A 20,027-nucleotide genomic window follows, 5' to 3' on the forward strand; every position below is an offset into this window, starting at 1 on the left:
GCTCGTCCCAATACCCTTCTGTCTTTAATTCAACTATAGTTGAACCTTAATTTTCAAGTCTCTGCAATTCAGATTACAACTCTCTCAAACTATTATTAAAGTTCAATTAATTACCAATTCACAATTCACAATAAAACAGTTCCAATAAAATATTAATAAATTACTAAATTTCCAAATTTCAATTAAAGTTATTGACAAAGTTCAATTTTAATTCACTTTTCTTGCAAATTTGAACCAAATGTAACTTGTATGATTCTATTATGCTCTATTGTTCATCGAGAATTAATTATGCAGATTGCTCTGTAGTTTCTATGAATTTAATTTTTCCTATAAAAAAAAAACAACAGTAATTTAATATCAGATCTGGCAGAATAAACGTACAATAAATTTGGTGCTTACCTCAAAATCCCTCGCGAAAAAAAATTTAGAAACACGGCGCACTGTAATCAACTTAATTCATGAAAATTACCAAATGAAGGGCGAAAATTATGAGCTGGCGGTTATATACTTCCCCTTCCAACCAATTCTGATGGACAGCCGCGGTGTTCTCTCATTGGCCCAACTGTATCCAACTAGGAGAACAATAGCCGTAACAAGACAAGTTCTGATCAATTCAAGGCAGTGAACCGCCTTCCTAACAAATTTAAAACTACCAGTACTAACTTGCCAAAGGATTACATATTCGTTTTTATCCTAACTTCTCACAATTTCATTTAAAATTAAATCCCAATATTTCGTTCCCAAAATGTTCATATAATTTAAGTTTTAATTTAAAAAAATAAACCAATGTAGTTTTAAAAACGCTGCAGGCATCCAGCCAAATTCTTGGTTTTCAGTCCATAACGGCATTTATATTTATCAGCCTCGTCTCGTAAATGTATGTTTTCAGTCACTAAAATCTCAATTGGATTACTTACAGTAATCGCAAAACAGGGTTATGGGTTTTCAATCAACGTTGATCTTTACGCCATCATCTGTCCACCGGTTCACACTACACAGTATGGTGTGGATCCTATCAACTAGGGAAAGTGCATGTAAATGCCCTAGTCAAAACTTTGGTACTGTCTTCGGAGAACAATAAAGAGACGAAAGCCTATTTTTTGAAGTTAAGGAGCAGGACTTTTAAGAGGTTTGAGTAGGTCAGAAACGATGTTTATGATGGGACTTTAGGATGATATACTGGACAAGTTTGGAACAGTTATTCAAACTCTACAGAAAGTTGGTACATACTTTAAAAAGATATCACTTCGTATTCATTTTTAATGGTTTCCGGTGTATGAAGGGAGACCTAAGAAATTGTGTAATGTGACATATATGTTACAGATGTCAAAGAGGAACATTTAGGCTGATGAAAATAAATAAACTGAGGATTTCTTACAGCGTAGACGGTTCAGAGTAAAAACATTCAATGTATTTTTTGGCGGACAAAAATCTGAGTTGCAGTGACGGAAATCATATAATGTAATAGCAGACAACTTTTCAGTATTCAATGATCTATCATTCTCATTAATCAGAAATGTAATTAATATACTAAAGAACTTATAAAAATGGTCTCGAACTGTCATTTTTAAACGAATGTGTACACTTTCCTTGTCTTTTGAAGGGTTTTGGTATTAGATGCAATCCACTAACCAAAATAAAGTACACAATAAAAAAAAAAACATCTCCGATCAAAATCCCCAACATTGATGTTTTGTTCTCTTCTTACCCTTTGTACACATCTATTTCTAATTATTCTGTGGAAAGTTGATTTTCTGTTTTAAAAAGAATAAAGATTTGTCTTAGATCCAGAATAAATGAAAATACGTTAAGCTCGTGGCTATTCTATTAGTCGAAGCTGAACTTCTAGCAGTGAGAAAATAAAGTTGGCAATCTAATATATGTCTTCAGTAATTAAATCCATGAGGAAACTTATGCAAAGTGAAATTTGTCCACTTCCAATGTTTTGGTATCGAGTATTCATGTGTTTAGTTTAAACCCATTGTTGTATATGTTGAATTGAACATATTACTATTGAATTTACAATTGTAAAAGTGTCAAATCTATTTTAGGTTCCTTGTGACTTACAGTATAGCTCACTACAGCTGATACTAATTAAGTTTGTTCTTAATGTTTCTTAAATCTCTTAATTATTTTGAAATTGAGTAAATATTTAGTGTATATATTTAATTTATTTCTTATATTTAGAAAGAAAATTTAGATCTGTTATTTTGTAACTGTATATTTGTATCTAATTAAAATATGATAAAGTAACTTTTAGTATTTTTCATTAATATTTATTTTGGGGATTGGATTTAGTTTTTTTTTTTAATTTGCCTGAAAATAATATATTATTAAATTGTCATTGACGTATGAATTGGAAGTGAGACGGATGTTATAATAGTGTACGGAATAATAAATTCCATCCTTGATCAAAAGTTTTTTTTTAAGTTCTCATAAGTATTATTCGTATAACTTAGCTAAGAGGTATTGTTATGATGCTGGTTTAATAATGCAAAGTAATATTTACAATACAATAAATTTAATATAGTACTCTTTATAGACTGTTTCACCTTTTATTTCTTAATTTTGCTTCGTAGTTCCGTTTCCCGTCACTTCTTCCGTACCCGCTGCTAAATATCCCCTATTGCGTCCATGCTTCTGTCGAGGTGAGTGTATTTGGAAGTTTTGGTTCTTAATTGAATCGATTTAAATCTTCTTTATTTATTACATAGTATGATCACAATATATTCAGATATTTCAGAGTAACAAATTTTCACATATTTGGCTTGTTAATGGTTAAAAATGTACTTTTGAATTAAAATTTCATAACGTGATTGATTTTAGGTTAGCCCGTTCATATCACATGTAAAGTCAACACATTCACTGCTAAGCATTTGAGTATTAGCGAAACCCCGGTGCTATTTTTTTTAATTTGTTTAATTAGAAGATATACTTGCAGAAGTGACATAAAAGCATAAAAGATTATTTTTGACCTATATTTACATTTTTTTGACATTATGTTGGGTCCCGTCAGCATGGACCAATGCCCATTGAACCTGAAAATGACATTTATTACAAGAACTATTGTATTATTTAGGGGTGTACACGTAACCTTATAACTGTTGATGGTAGTAAAGACAAGAAATTAGGCATAATGTTCCCAAGACTCCTAAAATTATGTAATATGTTGCGGGACCGATGGGTCCTGTTGTCCTGGCTACAGGTCTTCGTTGATTTTTACATGAGTGCACACTCTAAAACAAGATAATTTTCACTGAAACGCGCTAATAGTATATCATTTTATTATTTACAACCATCCCCTCCCTTCTTCGTAGTTTTTAACACGTCTTATTTACAATATGTACATCATACCAAACACTTTTTGTTATTGTGCATCTTATTGTCATGGCACTTGTTATATCATCACGAATCATTGGTAATGTATTACAAACTACTTTGGGGTCTCTAGATGTAACAGCCATTGTTTATTTCGAACGAAATAATAGCAAACACAGCACTAAATGAAACAACTATAGTTAGCTGAACCGAGAAACTATGCACACTAGAAGAAAGAACAAAACTGGCCCAACACGCTCACACTATCAGAAAGGGCCTCTTTGCAGTGCTGCCTAAACAGTGCCGAGAGCAAAACAACAGTGCCCAGCGGGACTGACAGGTCCCGCGCGCACCCGTGAATGGTGCCGAGACACTCGGGCGGGACCAAACGGTCCCGCTTTAGAACTGAATGTGTTAACAGTCAAATGTACACTAAAGCGTATGAAAATTCATTTTTTAAATCAAATGGTTATTGTTGTCATTAAATCCGATATCTCAGATAAATACCATTTTTGTAATTAACTCTAGTGCTGGCAATGGTGTCACTCTGTACTGGCGGCTCTATTTTAACAGCCTCGCAGACGTTTCTTATAATGTATCACATTTCACAAATGTTAGTCCAAATATAAACTATTATATGTCAATGTATTCACAACTATATGGAGAGCATTTTAATAACAATATCTTATTGTTTCCATGGAAACATATTTTTATTTTTTTTACAAAATATAAAAAAAAATGTTTTTTGGAAATTTTTTTTGTAAATATTCCGTCGTGTAACTGCTTAGCAATAAGCTTTACATCTAAACCGTAAATGTATAACGTATTCGAAATTTTGTCCTGATTCCAAAAATATATAATTATTATAACTTTTACCTCAAAACGTATATGTGTTACAGGGCTTTGTATGAAAAAGCACCCATATTTATTTATTTTCAAAAATGTGCACATTTCTAAATAAATATTATTGTTTATGGGTAAACATAATCTCTTGACTGCATTTATACTTATGTAAGTATGACAGTTAAAACAAAAATAAAATAAAATAATAAATTTTAATCTTACTTACCTTATTTACATATGTACAATATATACAAAGTTTCATTTTTCACTCAACGTCACTATATCCCACCCTGCGAGCTCTCTAAGATCATTTGATCGATCTCTAAAGTTTTCACCCATACTGAACAACTAAAACTATAGCCTAACCTAAGAAAGCTAAAAAAAACAATAATAACAACACCAAATACTATTGGATTCGTAACCTCAAACACACAAAACCCGGCACTTGTTTACAGTTTCACAACAATGTGGTTGACCCGTACTACGTTCACATCAGCTGTCCAAAAAAACTATGTATTACGGTAAACAAAGAAGACAATAATCGAAGTAAGAACAGTAAATCGGTACTATAGTTCTTGCTCTTCCAGAATATATAAAATAAAAATCATTTATATGACCTTAATTGCCTACAATTTCAATAACTGTACATGTCTATTTTGGCGACGAATATTCGTCGTTGCCAAATCGGACGGGTCTTTGGCGACAAAAATTCGTTTCGTACCAGCTCTAGGGTTAATTATGGTTTAGAACTAACTGGTAACTAGTTGGCTAAAGTTGGATAAATTTACCTGGTTTTTATAGAGATCAGTATAATCATAGAGCTGGCATATGATAAGTGCCTAATGGAATCAAGTATCAAATAGAATGATTTAAATGTTGTTAGACATGTTAACTTTGTTAAGTAATTGTGAGTACTAAGCTGCTCAAAATGAGTGTAAATAAAGTTGTATTAGGCCTACTTTCTATAGTAATCTAAAGTGTGTATATTTCTTGTACATTTAAAAATATAGCTTCAGTAAGGAAAAGAGTAATGTAGTTCAGTTCGACATTTAGTGTTCCAAATAATTTAAACAAAGTTACATCGTGTAGCCTAAATTTAAGTAATAGCCGTGAGGGATGGGAAATACTCTTATTTAGGCATACTAACAACCTAAAAGAAATAATGTGTTCAGGATTATGTTCATGTAAACTGTTATTGTGGTAACATGGGTTAGTGTTCCAAATTAATTTAAACAAACTTAAATCGTGTGGCCTATGGTATAGAGTAATGGCCGCTAGGGATGGAAAATACTCTTATTTACTAACAACCTACAAAAAATCATCTAACCTGTATACGTGGTAACATGTTAGCAGTCGATCCAATCTTGATATTAGTGTCATGCTGTTACTGAAATTATGCTACTTAGCTGCAAGTAAACAAACTAGGCTAAATCAGCACTTGATCTGAGTTTAAATTTAGGTATAATCTCGGATGATTTTTTTTTTTCACCTGAAATGTGGAGTGGCGCCAAAGCTTGCACTGATGGACAGGGGCATCTTCAATCATTACCTTGCTGGCCTCAGATCATGTCCTAGATTGTCCAACGTGATCTAAGGTCGGGAAAGTGCTATCAGATAAACCCGTGGCCAGCAGTGTGGACTTAGGCACCAACCCATACTTCTGGCAAAAAAAGAAAAACAAGTACTCCAATTCTAGCTCAGATCATGTGTGTGCTTGTGGAAATTATCTTTAAATTTGGTATTACTAGTAACATATTTTATATATATATATATATATATATATATATATATATATATACACTCAATATTCTCATTCCTAACCTTATTGCTTGTAAGAAATCACCTTGGCTGTTACCTAATTTGCTTCACCATATATATTGATTTTAAAAATGAAAAGGTTTCAAAATTAAATTTGAAAATAACAGAAAACTATTAACTTTTGGAAAGATCAATGCTTTTTTATCTTGAAAAAGGCAATAGTTGCTGAAAGAGCTAACTAAATATTCTGGCCGTCGGCGCCGAACAGCACCAAACAATGGTGAGAAACAAAAAACATCTCTCAAGGTAGGCTAGTAGTGATTACATATAATTCCAAGAAGCTGATAACTAATTTTCATTATGTATTATAAAATCATCTGACCTTTTTAAACTCATCTAAACCTCAGCTAGAAGACAATGGTATTTGTTGCACAACGAAATGGAATGATACATTCCATATCTAACTTAAAATGACACAATATCAGAAGTAAGTCATTCTAACACAACCATTGAACTTGATAGAGCACCAAAAGTACACATATTATTCATATATAAAACACTTTCTTCACTAAGAGAAGATCAATCTTTTGTTCTAGAAACTTATATAACACAAATCTACTACAAAATTACTAATAATGACAACAAAACACAAATAACATAATTTTATTTTCACGAAACTGGAAAAATAATTTAACAACAAGATGCATATTGGTAAAAAAGACCGGAGAGTACAGAGGAAGAAATGACATAATATAAAATTAAACTTCACAATAGAGGTGTGAACTGTTGTATACATGACGAAAAGAGGAAAAGAAAAGAGAAACTCAAAATTATTCTCACTTGTCGTTGGTATTCCTACACTGAACTCTAAAATTCCTTCTACCTTTTAAGTGTGAATATAGATATCCCGATTATCCCCATTACTAATATCTACTTGTCCTTGTTAACCTTATCCGTGGGCTTGTTAACCCCCATCCACTCAGAACCCCTGATTCCCCTTGGTCTCCTAGATTGATGGATTATTTGGGATATAGTCTAATTTCAAATACATTTATTGCGCAATACAGTTATTGTGTAATATATGGATCGTGACTGCCTATAAATTCTTTCTTAAAATGAAAACATACTATTTTAAACAATTAATGTAAGTGGTTTTATTTATGTAGTGAATTCCAAGAAGCAACTGATTAAACTTCTTTTATTTTTTATCTAAATTTCTTTAACTTTTTCTGTAATTTTAATGTAGTTAACTAAGCCTATGCATGGGCAAAGTTGCCCATATAGGCCTTATAGTATTGTATTATATTATTGTTTATTTTTATCTTAAAATTGTTTTTTTTTTTTAATTAAATATATATACATTATTTATTTAGATTATTGTGGATAATGTAAAGATTATCCCATATTATTTCTCTTTTTCTCTGAAAAAACAACACCTGTTATGCTTTTCCCTTTAGTTACATCAATATTACAATATTAATATAATAGCCTTATGAAATATTATACATTGTTTAAATATATTAGTATTGATGGAAACATTGAAAGCTTTGATAGTTTAAATCAGTGATTGATCAGAGTAAGTACCCACATTGATTGAAATAAGAATTTATGTATTTTGTGTAGCTATTATTTAGGTTTATACAGCTCATAAAACTTTGATCACTGAGTTTATTAAAGGAAAGATACCATGATGAAGAATATTACCTTTTAACTAGTAGTGATAATTTCTTTATCTTCATTCAACAACAATTATAATAGGCTTACTAAATAAATTAAAAAAAAATTACATCAATCTGTAATAATGATAACTGTGTAGTTTTTGTAGCACTGGACTTGTAGGCTTGTCAATTTTGCATAAAACTAATTAACTTTCATTTTTTACAGTCCTTAATCTTCTCTAGTGAGATATCCCTACACACACAAGATGGGTAAGGAGGACAAGACTACCTGGAAGTCAAACTACTTCACGAAGTTGATTGTAAGTTGTATGCCTTTCATATTAAAGCTGTTAAGTGAAATCACTTAATAATGCCTACCAGTGAAAGTACGAGGGTCTTCCAGAAAGTAAAGAACGTTTTGTTATAAGTCAATAAAAACAAAAGATAAGAGCATGAAAATTTATTTATAAATACTTATAAACTTACTCTATTTGTCTACAAAATCGCCGGAACTGTCAAGGCACTTGTTGTAGCGTGGCACCAGTTTTTCTATACCGACGTTATACTGTTCTGCCACCAAGGAATGAAGCCACGTTTTTACTCCTTCTTTGAGGTCTTCGTCACCCAAAAAGTTTTTTCCGCCTAAAAACACTTTCAACTTTGGAAACAAGTGATAGTCACTCGGAGCCAGATCTGGACTATACGGAGGGTGTCCGAAGATAGCGAAGCCGATGCTAGGTCTCGATGTAGGCCTCTGAGTTGATTGTTTCGCCTCTCGGCATGAACTCCACATGGATTAGGCCTTTTCGGTCCCAAAAAACTGTTGCCATCAATTTCCTGGTGTTCAAATTTGGTTTTTCTTTCCTGTTTTTTGTACCTTCTTCGTCATACTGAGTCAAAAACTCAAGAGCTGCTCCCATCCGTTTAGTCTTGTGGACATCAGTAAGAATCTTAGGCACCCAACGAGCACACATTTTCTGATAACCAAGACGTTCAGTCACTATTTCTTGCAAAAGCGACCTTGAAATTTGTGGAAAAAATTCCACTAGACCACTCAAAGTGAAACGACGGTTTTGTTGAATTTTTCCATCAACTTTCGCTGCCAACTCGTCAGTAACGAGTGACGGCCTTCCACTTCGTTCCTCGTCGTGCACATTAGTTCGACCTTCCTTAAATTGAATGCACCATTTTCTCACTGATGACTCGTTCATCGCATTGTCACCGTAAACTGCCTTAATTTGCCTATAAATTTCAATAGGTCGAACATTCTGTGCATTCAGAAACCGTATCACACTACGCAGTTCACACTTGGCGGGATTTTCAATTAACGCCGCCATTTTAAACTTTCACAGGAGACGCAAACGTTACCTCACGGTACCGCTACTCAGCTCACACTGAGGCAGAAGGTGTGGCTAACGAACAAGCTATCTACCGCGGTGGTGGGGGAACTGCGCCGCCCGTGATGCGCAATCGTTCTTTACTTTCTGGAAGACCCTCGTATATGTATAGGACACACAGAAAGTGAAATTTAAGAAAATGTTCAAACATATCAATATTTGTGCAAATTGTATTTTTAAGCATTGACTGTGGCCAAATTGATCAAAGTTTGCATGGAAGTGTAGTTGATAAACAGCTAAAAGTTAACTAGACCCAAATGTGGTTACATTAACCAGAAATTTGTACCAGTAACCAATTTGACATGTATATATCTCTGTTAACAAATTTAGGTATCAATTTACAATAACGTGACCATGGAAAGGTATGTTCTTTTTTTTCCTGGAAACTACAATTTTTCCTGGAAACAATAGTGAAGAAAAAACTTCGTCGGCAACAAAAATCAAAGGAGTTACGATTTTTTAAATCCTCTGAAAACTCTGTTTTTGACAGTACCTCTGGCAACACTATCCATATTTGACAGTTTAATATTACTCCGCGGCTCTCTCAAATAAAGAAGGGATGCCATTTTGAACTATTTTGTTCCTCCGTGTCTATTCTTAACCTCCTAGTTCAGTAGTGGTAATGGCACACCTTTGTGTTGGATGTTCGTTATCTTACGTAGAAGCAATTCGTTAAGGTAAGTGATAAGTTACTGAAATGATGCTGACTAGTACGTTAATCCTGTCAACGATGCCTGCCCGCTGCGCACTGCTTCTTCTTTTAGAAAAAAAAATAACTCTAGCTTGCAAAAGTCGAATCCCAGATCACGTGATGCCCCTGCTCCTTAACGCAATAATGCCCGAAAGGCATCAATATACTACAATAATATACTTTCCCCCCAGTTTATATGCACCTGTGATAATAATACTTGGCTATAAATGCCCAACCCATGAAAAAAGTCCATTTTCCATGGTCACGCTATTGTAAATAAATACCCAAATTTGTTTAACTAAAGTTTTTTAATGTTATTTCCAAATAAAATATTATAACAAGTTTTAATAAACATCAGGTCCTTAGATATTTAAAGGTACTTTGGTCCCGATAAGGAAAACTGCTCCAAAAATAGTGGCCTCCGAATAATACCAAAGCACCAGCACCGATTTAAATTAATTTATGTGCATGTACAAGATTTTTTGAAAAATATCCAAACCTTTCTATTCTGGCCAATTATTATGTGATGACACTCAGATCAGTTATGGGGATGAAGGGGGAGCCCTTTTGAGTTCACTGTCAGGAATGCACTTTGCTTCGCTCAGCCATAGTCAGCGCCCTGCTTTGTATGTTATTGCGTGCTTATATCTCATTCACTGTGGTTGAACATCTCTAAGAAAGAGTTAACGTGAAGTTTTGCCAGAAACTTAGTCATTCTTTTTTCAAGATTATTTCTATGATATCAAGTGTATTTGGTGATGATATCAAGTGTATTTGGTGACGAGTTTATCCGTGATACTCAGATAAAGTGTGATTTACAAATTGGCCGCATTTGTGTTGAGAGTGCCAACGAACCTGGCAGGCGTTATCGGCAATAAATCATTTAAAAATTTTTATGGAATTTGACACGAGTGTTAAACATGTCCTATGTTTACAGATATTTTGCTGTTTGTATCTAAACCACTTTTATCTGAGTAACATCAATAGATCCGATGTTAAAAGCTTAGTTTATCACAGAGATTGTCTCTGAAGCTGAATGACCAAATTTCTGTAAACTCTTTGTTCAATACTTCAGTAACAGTGAAATGCAATTATAGCTTATTAGCTCATTGGTAATAAAATGTGAACCAGAGTGCTGCGAATTATAAACTTTGCAAATCAAAAGGAATGCTTGGTGTTTGTCTTAAAAGGGTCCTTTATACTATCATAGTTCACGTAATATGTCTTTGATAAAAAATACTACTGACTAATGTACCAAATATTATAATAGCTGAAAAATTATCATATGTCCAAGGTGCGAGATAAAACACATCTAAGACATTAGATCTATCATAATATCAGCATTATTTAAAATTGTTGTCAGTAATTTTCTCCTTACATGTAGAAGTACAGTAGTGCTATTGACTGTAGATCAAAATAAAAACCAATTTGAAAACTGGGAGTGGTTGACTGCTACGGGCATATGAGTGAAGGTGCCTTTATAACTTGTTATTAATACATCTGTGATTAATATTGAGGTGACATTTCAGCATTACCAGAGAGTCACTCCTGATCGTAATTTATCAAAAAATATAATAGAAAAAGTATTGACTGTTGAAACTTTCTTAAGCAAAATTTGCAAGAAAACTTATAATCTAAACTCATAAACCAGATCCTTTATGGAGTGCAAAAAGCTAAATAATAATTTCTGATATTTTTATCTATGATTTATTGATTCTGAAAATAACAACCTCTCAAAATAATGTGTTATTAAGTTTTAAGGCATAGATCATTGTATGTTTGTTATGATTCCAGCAATTGTTGGATGACTACCCAAAATGCTTCATCGTGGGCGCAGACAATGTCGGCTCCAAGCAGATGCAACAGATCCGAATGAGTCTCCGAGGCACTGCTGTCGTACTCATGGGAAAGAACACTATGATGCGTAAGGCCATCCGAGGGCACATTGAGCGGAACCAAGCCCTAGAAAAGTGAGTCAAATACATAACACTAATTTTCCTTTTCATAAAAGCATGACAGCGGTTTTCTTCAAATTGGTTCATGGATGGGCTATCTTTTTCCCTGCAAAACATTGTGGTGAATGCATGGTTTTTAAATGTTTTGATGGCTATATTCTTGCAATATCCATGTTTGCCAAGATCAATACTCTCTTCATCCACTTGCCAGGATTTTTCCTTGGCAGGTCAGCAAATGAGAGGATATTAAAGTAATGCTCCCATGACTGAAAAGTTTGGAATATTTGTCCATGCTATAGGTTTTTGGAGCTACAATCTTTAGACATTTTTCATTATTATGTAGTATAAACAGTTCATAAGAAGAGATTGAACTTTTCTGAATGTTTTACTATGGTTCGGAAGAATCAGTTACACACAACTCTACTAAACTTATCTTAACTCCTGTTCTTTGGCTGAGTAGATCCTCTCTTCATCCACTTGCCAGGATTTTTCCTGGGCAGGTCAGCAAATGAGAGGATATTAAAGTAATGCTCTCATGACTGAAAAGTTTGGAATATTTCTCCATGCTATAGGTTTTTGGAGCTACAATCTTTAGACATTTTTCATTATTATGTAGTATAAACAGTTCATAAGAAGAGATTTAACTTTTCTGAATGTTTTACTATGGTTCGGAAGAATCAGTTACACACAACTCTACTAAACTTATCTTAAATCCTGTTCTTTGGCTGAGTAGATCCTCTCTTCATCCACTTGCCAGGATTTTTCCTGGGCAGGTCAGCAAATGAGAGGATATTAAAGTAATGCTCCCATGACTGAAAAGTTTGGAATATTTCTCCATGCTATAGGTTTTTGGAGCTACAATCTTTAGACATTTTTCATTGTTACATAGTAGTATACACAGTTAATAAGAAGAGATTTAAATTCTTGAATACTTTTTACTGTGGTTAGAAATACAATTACGTACAACTCTACTAAACTTATCTTAACTCCTGTTGTTTGGTTGGTTGAATCCTCTCTTCATCCACTTGCCAGGATTTTTCCTGAGCAGGTCAGCAAATGAGAGGATATTAACGTAGAGCTCCAAGACTCAAAAGCTTGGAAAATCTTGCCATGCTAAATCTTATTGGAGCCACATTCTTCTTTATACTATAATTTAAAGTTTGTATACAAATTCAGTCTTGCAATTGTGCTTTTGGATTGACTGAATCCACAGAGACAAAACCCTCCTCACTTTCTAAAGATTGTGTGTATATATATATATATATATATAACGCGACTTGCAGAAATGATAGCTGCCAAAAAAAAACCCTAATTAGTTGAAACTTGGTTCAAAAATTTATCCTATAAATTATTTTTACTTCGTGACAAGGCACTATTTAAAAAAACTTTTGAGGTTGCCTTAATATATTTCGACTTACTTGATAACAAAAGACTGTTATTAACAGAAAATCATTTTCTCAATCAATTTCACATTAATAAGCGAACTGTAGTTATAAGCATCTTGAAGATGCATGGTGATGTGATAAAATGGATCTGACAAGTCCAATAAACTTGGAACATTGTGTATTGTAGGCTCCTCCCTCACATCCGAGGCAATGTCGGGTTTGTGTTCACACGTGGGGACCTCGTCGAGGTGCGTGACAAGCTGCTGGAGAACAAGGTGCGAGCACCGGCCAGGAACGGTGCCATCGCTCCATGCCCTGTCATCATCCCCGCACAGAACACCGGACTCGGACCAGAGAAGACCTCCTTCTTCCAGGCCCTCTCGATCCCCACCAAGATCTCCAAGGGGACAATTGAAATTATTGTAAGTTAATGTTAAGTCACCATTTTACCCTTTAACAGCATATTAAAAACTACCAAAATGAACAAAAAAGAACTTATTTTTTATTATATATTTTAATTTAGGCCTATGAAAGATACAAAATAGTAATTTTTTGAGCTACAAATTTTCAAAATTAAAAACTTCTTTTAATTACGTTTTGTTGAATTTGACATGTGTCTTCAAAATAATAAAAATTAAAGGACAACCTTCTTTTCCTCATTATATAGATTATTCACACTACACTAGTTTGTGTATGCCATTCTTATAGTTTTTCCATTATGGGAAACTTTGAAGCAAGAGTCACAGGAAATCTACAACAAAATTACTACAGCAGCAAACGTGCATACTTTGATCAAACAAAACATTTCAATGTAGACTAACCAATGCCCTCACTATCTTAACACCAAAAGTGAACTACATACTAATAATTATTTCATTGTTTCCCTGCTAGTTGAATCGCTACCTGTCCCAAGTCAAAATAAATCTGGTCATTCTTACTCAGCTGATTGACTTTGTCAGCGGTTCCTATTTTGTGGTCAGTGAGAAATTAACTCTGCAGTAGCCATTAAGGGGTTGAAGACATTAAAAATGAGGCTAATTGATTGCTTTTGGGAGTTAGACACAACAATATTAATGCAAGGTCCTTTTAGGATTACGTTGCGGGGAGTATCGTCTCTTTCCCTCGGAAGGAAAAAAATATATTGTCAGCATAGGCAGGTGGTTTATGGTACCACTTACAATGTTAATAGTTGGCGTGGTAGCACCGCTGGTTAGATCCCTGCTCCTTGGTTTTTTTGATGCACTATCACTGAATTGTGGTAAAACTGGTGGGAGCAGTGGCTGGCTTGATATGATTGATGAACTCTTTCATAAATGAATTAGATTGGTATTGCACTTTTCTTTACTAATAACACTTTCCCACCCAATTATCAGGACATACGAGGTATGGCTATTAAATAACAGGACTGATATTGTAAAAAAATTTATTTTCATTTTCACATAATTACTTATCACCTTCAATATACACCCCTTCTCTATCCGTACAACGCTCCATGCGAATTTTCCATTGTTGGAAACGATGCTGAAGTCATCTTCTGTCAACTCTTTCAGGAGTCTTGCCGCTTTTTCTTGAACAGCTTCTACGGATTCAAATCTCGTACCTTTCAATGCAGATTTCACCTTAGGGAAAAGATAAAAATCGCATGGTGCTAGGTCTGGCGAGTAATTCTAACACTGGGATGCTGTACTTGGTCAGGAACCGCTTGACAGATAACGCGGAATGAGCTGGCGCATTGTCTTGGTGCAAAATCCATGATTTGTCCTTCCACATTTCGGGTCTTTTTTTTACTCTTTCACGGAGTTTATTAAGTACCTCAAGATAGTAATGTTGATTAATTGTTTGACCTTCAGGAACCCAGTGAAGGTACACAATCCCATGAATGTCGAAAAAAACAATCATCATTGCTTTAAATTTTGACTTGCTCGTCTTGCTTTTTTGGCTCTCGGTGAAGTTGAGGTCTTCCAATGCATGGATTGGCGCTTCATTTCAGGATCATAAGTAATAACCACGATTCATCACATGTTATTATTCTTTCCAATAAATTTGTGTCATTTTCAATGGCATTCAAAGTGTCAGTACAAACCTTTTTACGAGCTCCTTGTTGATCAATCGTAAGAATTTTTTGTACCATTTTTGCACACACTTTTCGCATGTTCAAATTGTCATGTAAAATGTGGCGTACACATTCTTTATCAATGCCTACAGATTCAGCAACTGCACGAATGCTTAATCGTCGGTCAGGCCAAATCAAATTAGCAACTTTTTCGACATTGTATTCCGTTTTTGATGTTGAAGGACGACCTGGCCGCGAATCATCTTCCACGTCTTGTCGACCATCTTAAAAACGCTTAAACCATTCAAAAACACGAGTCCACGATAAACATTCACTGACATACACTTCTTTTAGTAAATTATAGGTTTCGGTAGCGGTTTTTCCAAGTTTAACGTGAAATTTAATAACAATTCGTTGCTCTATTATTACGCTAACCATTTTTCCGGCAAAACAAATTAACAACACTTACTTAAATGAAGGTTATGACACAACGATGTTGTTTACAGAAACGAAACTAACTGCATTCTGAAGAGGAAGTCTCAAACTACACAGCTGGTGTTCATTGTTGGTTGGCGCATGCGCACTCGTTCCACTGCAGCGTCAGTCCCGTTATTTAATAGCCATACCTCGTATAGTCTTCATGTTGCTCTTGAGTTTTTTAGCCAAAAAGCAATGCATTTAAATTAAACTGTTCAACTAAGCAAATTATAGGTTTTGAGTAGTAAGATGTGTTTAATTGTATAATAAAACCATTAAAGTAAGAGTATATATTTTTTATTTGCTTGTTATATTGTGGTTATTGAGAAAGTAGTGAAACCCTTGTGTTAAACACTACAATGTTTAAATATTACTAAATGTTAACAAAAACAATACTTATCCAAATTGTTTATTTTTTGGACGAGGCCTTTCGAAACCAAAGGTTTCATCATCAGGCGACTCCACAAATAAATATTTACATAATGTTTGTTATAATTAATATTAAAATAACATATGGTGTAAATATGCAAATACAAAAATTTTGGAAATATTTCAGCCAGTCTGAAAAATTAGATATGGCTAAAACTTAATTTTTAAATAAATTGAGAAGAATGAAGACTGGAATTTTCAATAGGGCCCTCTTCATTGTTTATGAGTTTTTCTTTATTTCTGTTTATGTATAGTGTTTCCCAAGCACTTAAGTTTATTTGTTCTGTTACTTCATTTATTAATTTTAGATTTTAAATTGATGTTCTGTGTCCTGATTCATTGTTGTTTTTATTAACAATTTGTAACACTTAAAGAATTTTCCAATTGCTCCAAGAGTCTTCAACTACGATATTTGTTATAGTTTTTAACATAGTGCCTTTCAATTGCATTTTATGCGTTTCAACAATCAAGCTATGGTTATATTATTGAGAATGTAAACGGCTGTTTACAGAACGATGTGCACATCTTGAAAGAGGGAGACAAGGTGGGTGCCAGCGAGGCCACGTTGCTCAACATGTTGAACATCTCTCCCTTCTCGTATGGTCTCCTGGTGGAGATGGTCTACGACTCCGGGACCGTCTTCGAGCCCAAGATCCTGGATATCAAGCCGGAAGACCTACGTGTCAAGTTTATGGAGGTATATTGGAGATATTGAACTGCTACATAATAAACTACAAATTTTTATCAACTAATTAGTAGGATGCTTACCTGGAAGCTGGAAGGAAGTTTAGAATTTAGATTTGATTTATTTTGCAAAAGATTGACAACTGTCACACTGGTATTATTTGCTCTGGTATTATTAATTTCATCCAAGCTTTTATAGTATAAATGTTACCGCCACAAATTTGATCAATTTCTTTATATGTTGTTTTCATATAATCCAAGAAGTATTTTTTTATCTTTTTTTTTTAATAGGTATTTTCAGCAACAATAAAAGTTGTGTTTGTGATAAGTGTACTTTCTACGATTTGTCTATGTTCTAGGTTCTATCTCATTTTCTGTGCTTATATACAAGTAAAAATATTTTTTTAATACCAAAATACAGAGTAAAATATGTTTACTACTTTATTTTTTTTTTCTGCTAAGACGAAAACAGCAACGTCATTCTAGAATTACTCTGTTGTCATAAAACAATAAAAACCCAGCGTTATGTTCGGCAACTCTACCTTTCCAGTGGTATATGAATCAAGTCAATACTCTATTGTTTACGTACTAAATAACAAATTAAATTTGGGGTAAAAGTTTTTCTTAATAAAATGATAATTGTTAAAAAATAATTAATTTCTAAACATAATGTACAACTCTTTTCATAAGAAAAGCCATATTTGGAACAAAAATTAACTGTAATCTAGGAATTTACTTCTTGATTGTACAAGAATTCTGTTTTGGATTTTTTCTAATTGACCTTAAGCACTTGACTATGTTGATGTTATACTAATTATGTACACTTTTTCATGTATGCATTTTATTATGTTCAGAAATGTTTTTTTTTTCTATTTTCTTGGTGTAGTGTGCATTGGTTCATTAAATTTAAGAAACCAGTCTATTAAAATTAAACTGTGAGAGAATTACCTTGTTGTTGTAGGGTGTCAGCAGACTGGCCGCAGTATGTCTGTCCATCGGCTACCCCACCATCGCCTCCGCTCCCCACTCTCTGGTCAACGGCTTCAAGAATCTGTTGGCAGTCGCAGCTGTCACTGATATCGAGTTCAAGGAGGCCACCACCGTTAAGGAGTTCTTGAAGGTAATATACACGGTGGCTACACAACTATTAATTTAACGCATCACAAAAACAGAAATAAACCAAGAATTTCACAGAACCGGAAAACTGTGAAATAACTTTCCTGTTACGGGCTGTCTATAAATCACGTAACTTTAAAATCGGACTTGTCAGAACCACTTCTTGTAGGTGGACTTACACTAACACCACTCAACGCAGTTTTTCCCTAGCTACTTTTTTCGCTCTGAGGAGGATTAAGGCAATATGCACAGTAAATGCTACAGGAATTACACACCACCCCATTTTTGACTCACACTTTCACTATAGAATAAGCTTATGGAAGCTCCTCAAAGGATAATTTATATCGTGTTTTAATCCTACTAAAGCATGCATTGAGGTTCTGGACCTATACAATCCTAACCGCAAAATCCATATACATTGTAGAAGCAACATCCGTAGCTCTTAACTGTAATACCAAGGCATGCCAAGCATAGAGGACTACCCTTTACACCAAGAAGCCCTCCTATGCTGGTTTAAAATTCTCACTACTCCCTCCAAACATGAACATTTTGTAGAGAAGTCCCATCTACAGTATTGAAGAACTTTGCTACTTATAACAAAATATTGTGTCTTAACATTGACTGTTGTATTAATAATGTGCAATATTTTTGACATACATGTGCCATTAACTGACCTGTTGGACACACGTTAGAAGATCAACATTGATCTGAACAATGCTTAATATCGTATGACAAATGAAGCTGACACTCATCTGCATACTGATGGATAGTGCAGTTCTGCACACAACTCGGGACATCAGAGGTGTACATATTAAACAACATAGGACCCAGGCAGCTTCCCTGAGAAACTCCACAACGTTATCTTTGTGCAGCTGAAATTTACTTTCCAACCATGTAATCTGTCATCTAAATAGGACATGATCCAGAATGTACAAGAATAGTATGACAGTTTTGTAAGTTTAAAATAAATTTGTGTATGTTCCAGGACCCATCCAAGTTTGCTGCGCTGGCTGCAGCTCCGGCTGCGGCTGCAGCTGCCCCAGCTGCTGCTGCCAAGAAGGAAGAGGCAAAGAAGGAGGAGAGTGAGAATGAGTCTGACGATGACATGGGCTTCGGGCTATTCGACTAAGAATCTGTTTAGAGCCTGACGTCAATAAAATGTTTTAAAACATGTTTTGTGTTTGTATTTCCTAATTTGTAGCATTTACTTTTAGTAAAGAAAAACCATAAGATTTTTAATTAAATTTTCATGAAGTCCTAATTCTAAAATTGAGCGATTAATATTTCCCATCCTGTTTTATATTATAAAGATTTTGTTTAAATAAGTACCTTAAATCTCCTAATTTATTTTATTTTAATGATCATGTGATAAAGATATTTTATTATAAAATTAAAGAATTAAAAATATGATGTGATAATTTTTTCTCAGATCATATTTTTCTATTTTACGTTCACACACAAAATTGGTTATGTGTCAAGCAAGAAAAAAATTATTGTTTCCATTCTAATGCCCTCCCACTTTATTTCTTTAAGCATGAGCAACTCGAGTCTGCACACAGGCATAAAGGCTCATTTCCCAAAGACAATGTTTTTATTTATGATGCTTTTCCCTTTCAAACCACTTTTTTGTAATTAAAAATAAACAGTTATAAAGTTTATAGTTAAGATAGCAATTTTGTACATATATTAAGGAAATAATCATTCAAGAATGTTAATGTTGTCCCACATTGAGCATTAACAATGTCACAGGATTGGCATTAGTTAGGCTACATTATTTGTACACATTTTATTATAACTAAATTAAAATTATCATTAAAACCATTTAGGTACACCTCTTTAACTGAAAAAATGCTCATTTTCAGCCTCTTAACTAAAACAATTACGTCTTGGTGAACACTGTTTTGGCATTATGAGGTAACTTATTGAAAAGATTTGTACCAATGTAGACAAATCTTAATTGGGACTTGTTTAATATAGTGTATTTCATCTATTAGATTTTCAGATCTGGTATTATGAAAATGTATCAAATTTCTTAAACTAAACAAGGTCAGATTTTCTTTTATATAAACTAGGCTATGTAAAATATAGATAGGCCTACTGGGCAATGTTAGTATGCCTAATTCTTTAAAAAAAGGTTTACAAGAATCTCATTAATGTTCATGAGGCAACGGATAGCTTTTTTACGTTTCAAAAATTCCTTAGCACCAGCAGAGTTGCCCCAAAGAATAGTGCCAAACCAAAGGTGACAGCGAAAAATAGGCGT

General features: G+C 33.9%; 1 protein-coding gene across 1 annotated transcript; it reads left to right on the forward strand.

Annotated features, from left to right (window-relative positions):
- The first annotated feature begins 2,504 nt into the window (after positions 1 to 2,504).
- LOC124357884 (60S acidic ribosomal protein P0) lies at positions 2,505 to 18,934 on the forward strand. The gene is made up of 7 exons (XM_046809973.1): positions 2,505 to 2,648; positions 7,804 to 7,897; positions 11,460 to 11,635; positions 13,193 to 13,427; positions 16,476 to 16,661; positions 17,610 to 17,768; positions 18,750 to 18,934. Exons 2-7 carry the CDS (start codon positions 7,844 to 7,846, stop codon positions 18,891 to 18,893), a joined length of 954 nt encoding a protein of 317 aa, XP_046665929.1. The 5' UTR covers positions 2,505 to 2,648; positions 7,804 to 7,843; the 3' UTR covers positions 18,894 to 18,934.
- The last annotated feature ends 1,093 nt before the right edge of the window (positions 18,935 to 20,027 follow it).

The sequence above is a fragment of the Homalodisca vitripennis genome, chromosome 3 (genome assembly GCF_021130785.1).
Source record: "Homalodisca vitripennis isolate AUS2020 chromosome 3, UT_GWSS_2.1, whole genome shotgun sequence".
Classification (NCBI taxonomy): Eukaryota; Metazoa; Arthropoda; class Insecta; order Hemiptera; family Cicadellidae; genus Homalodisca; species Homalodisca vitripennis.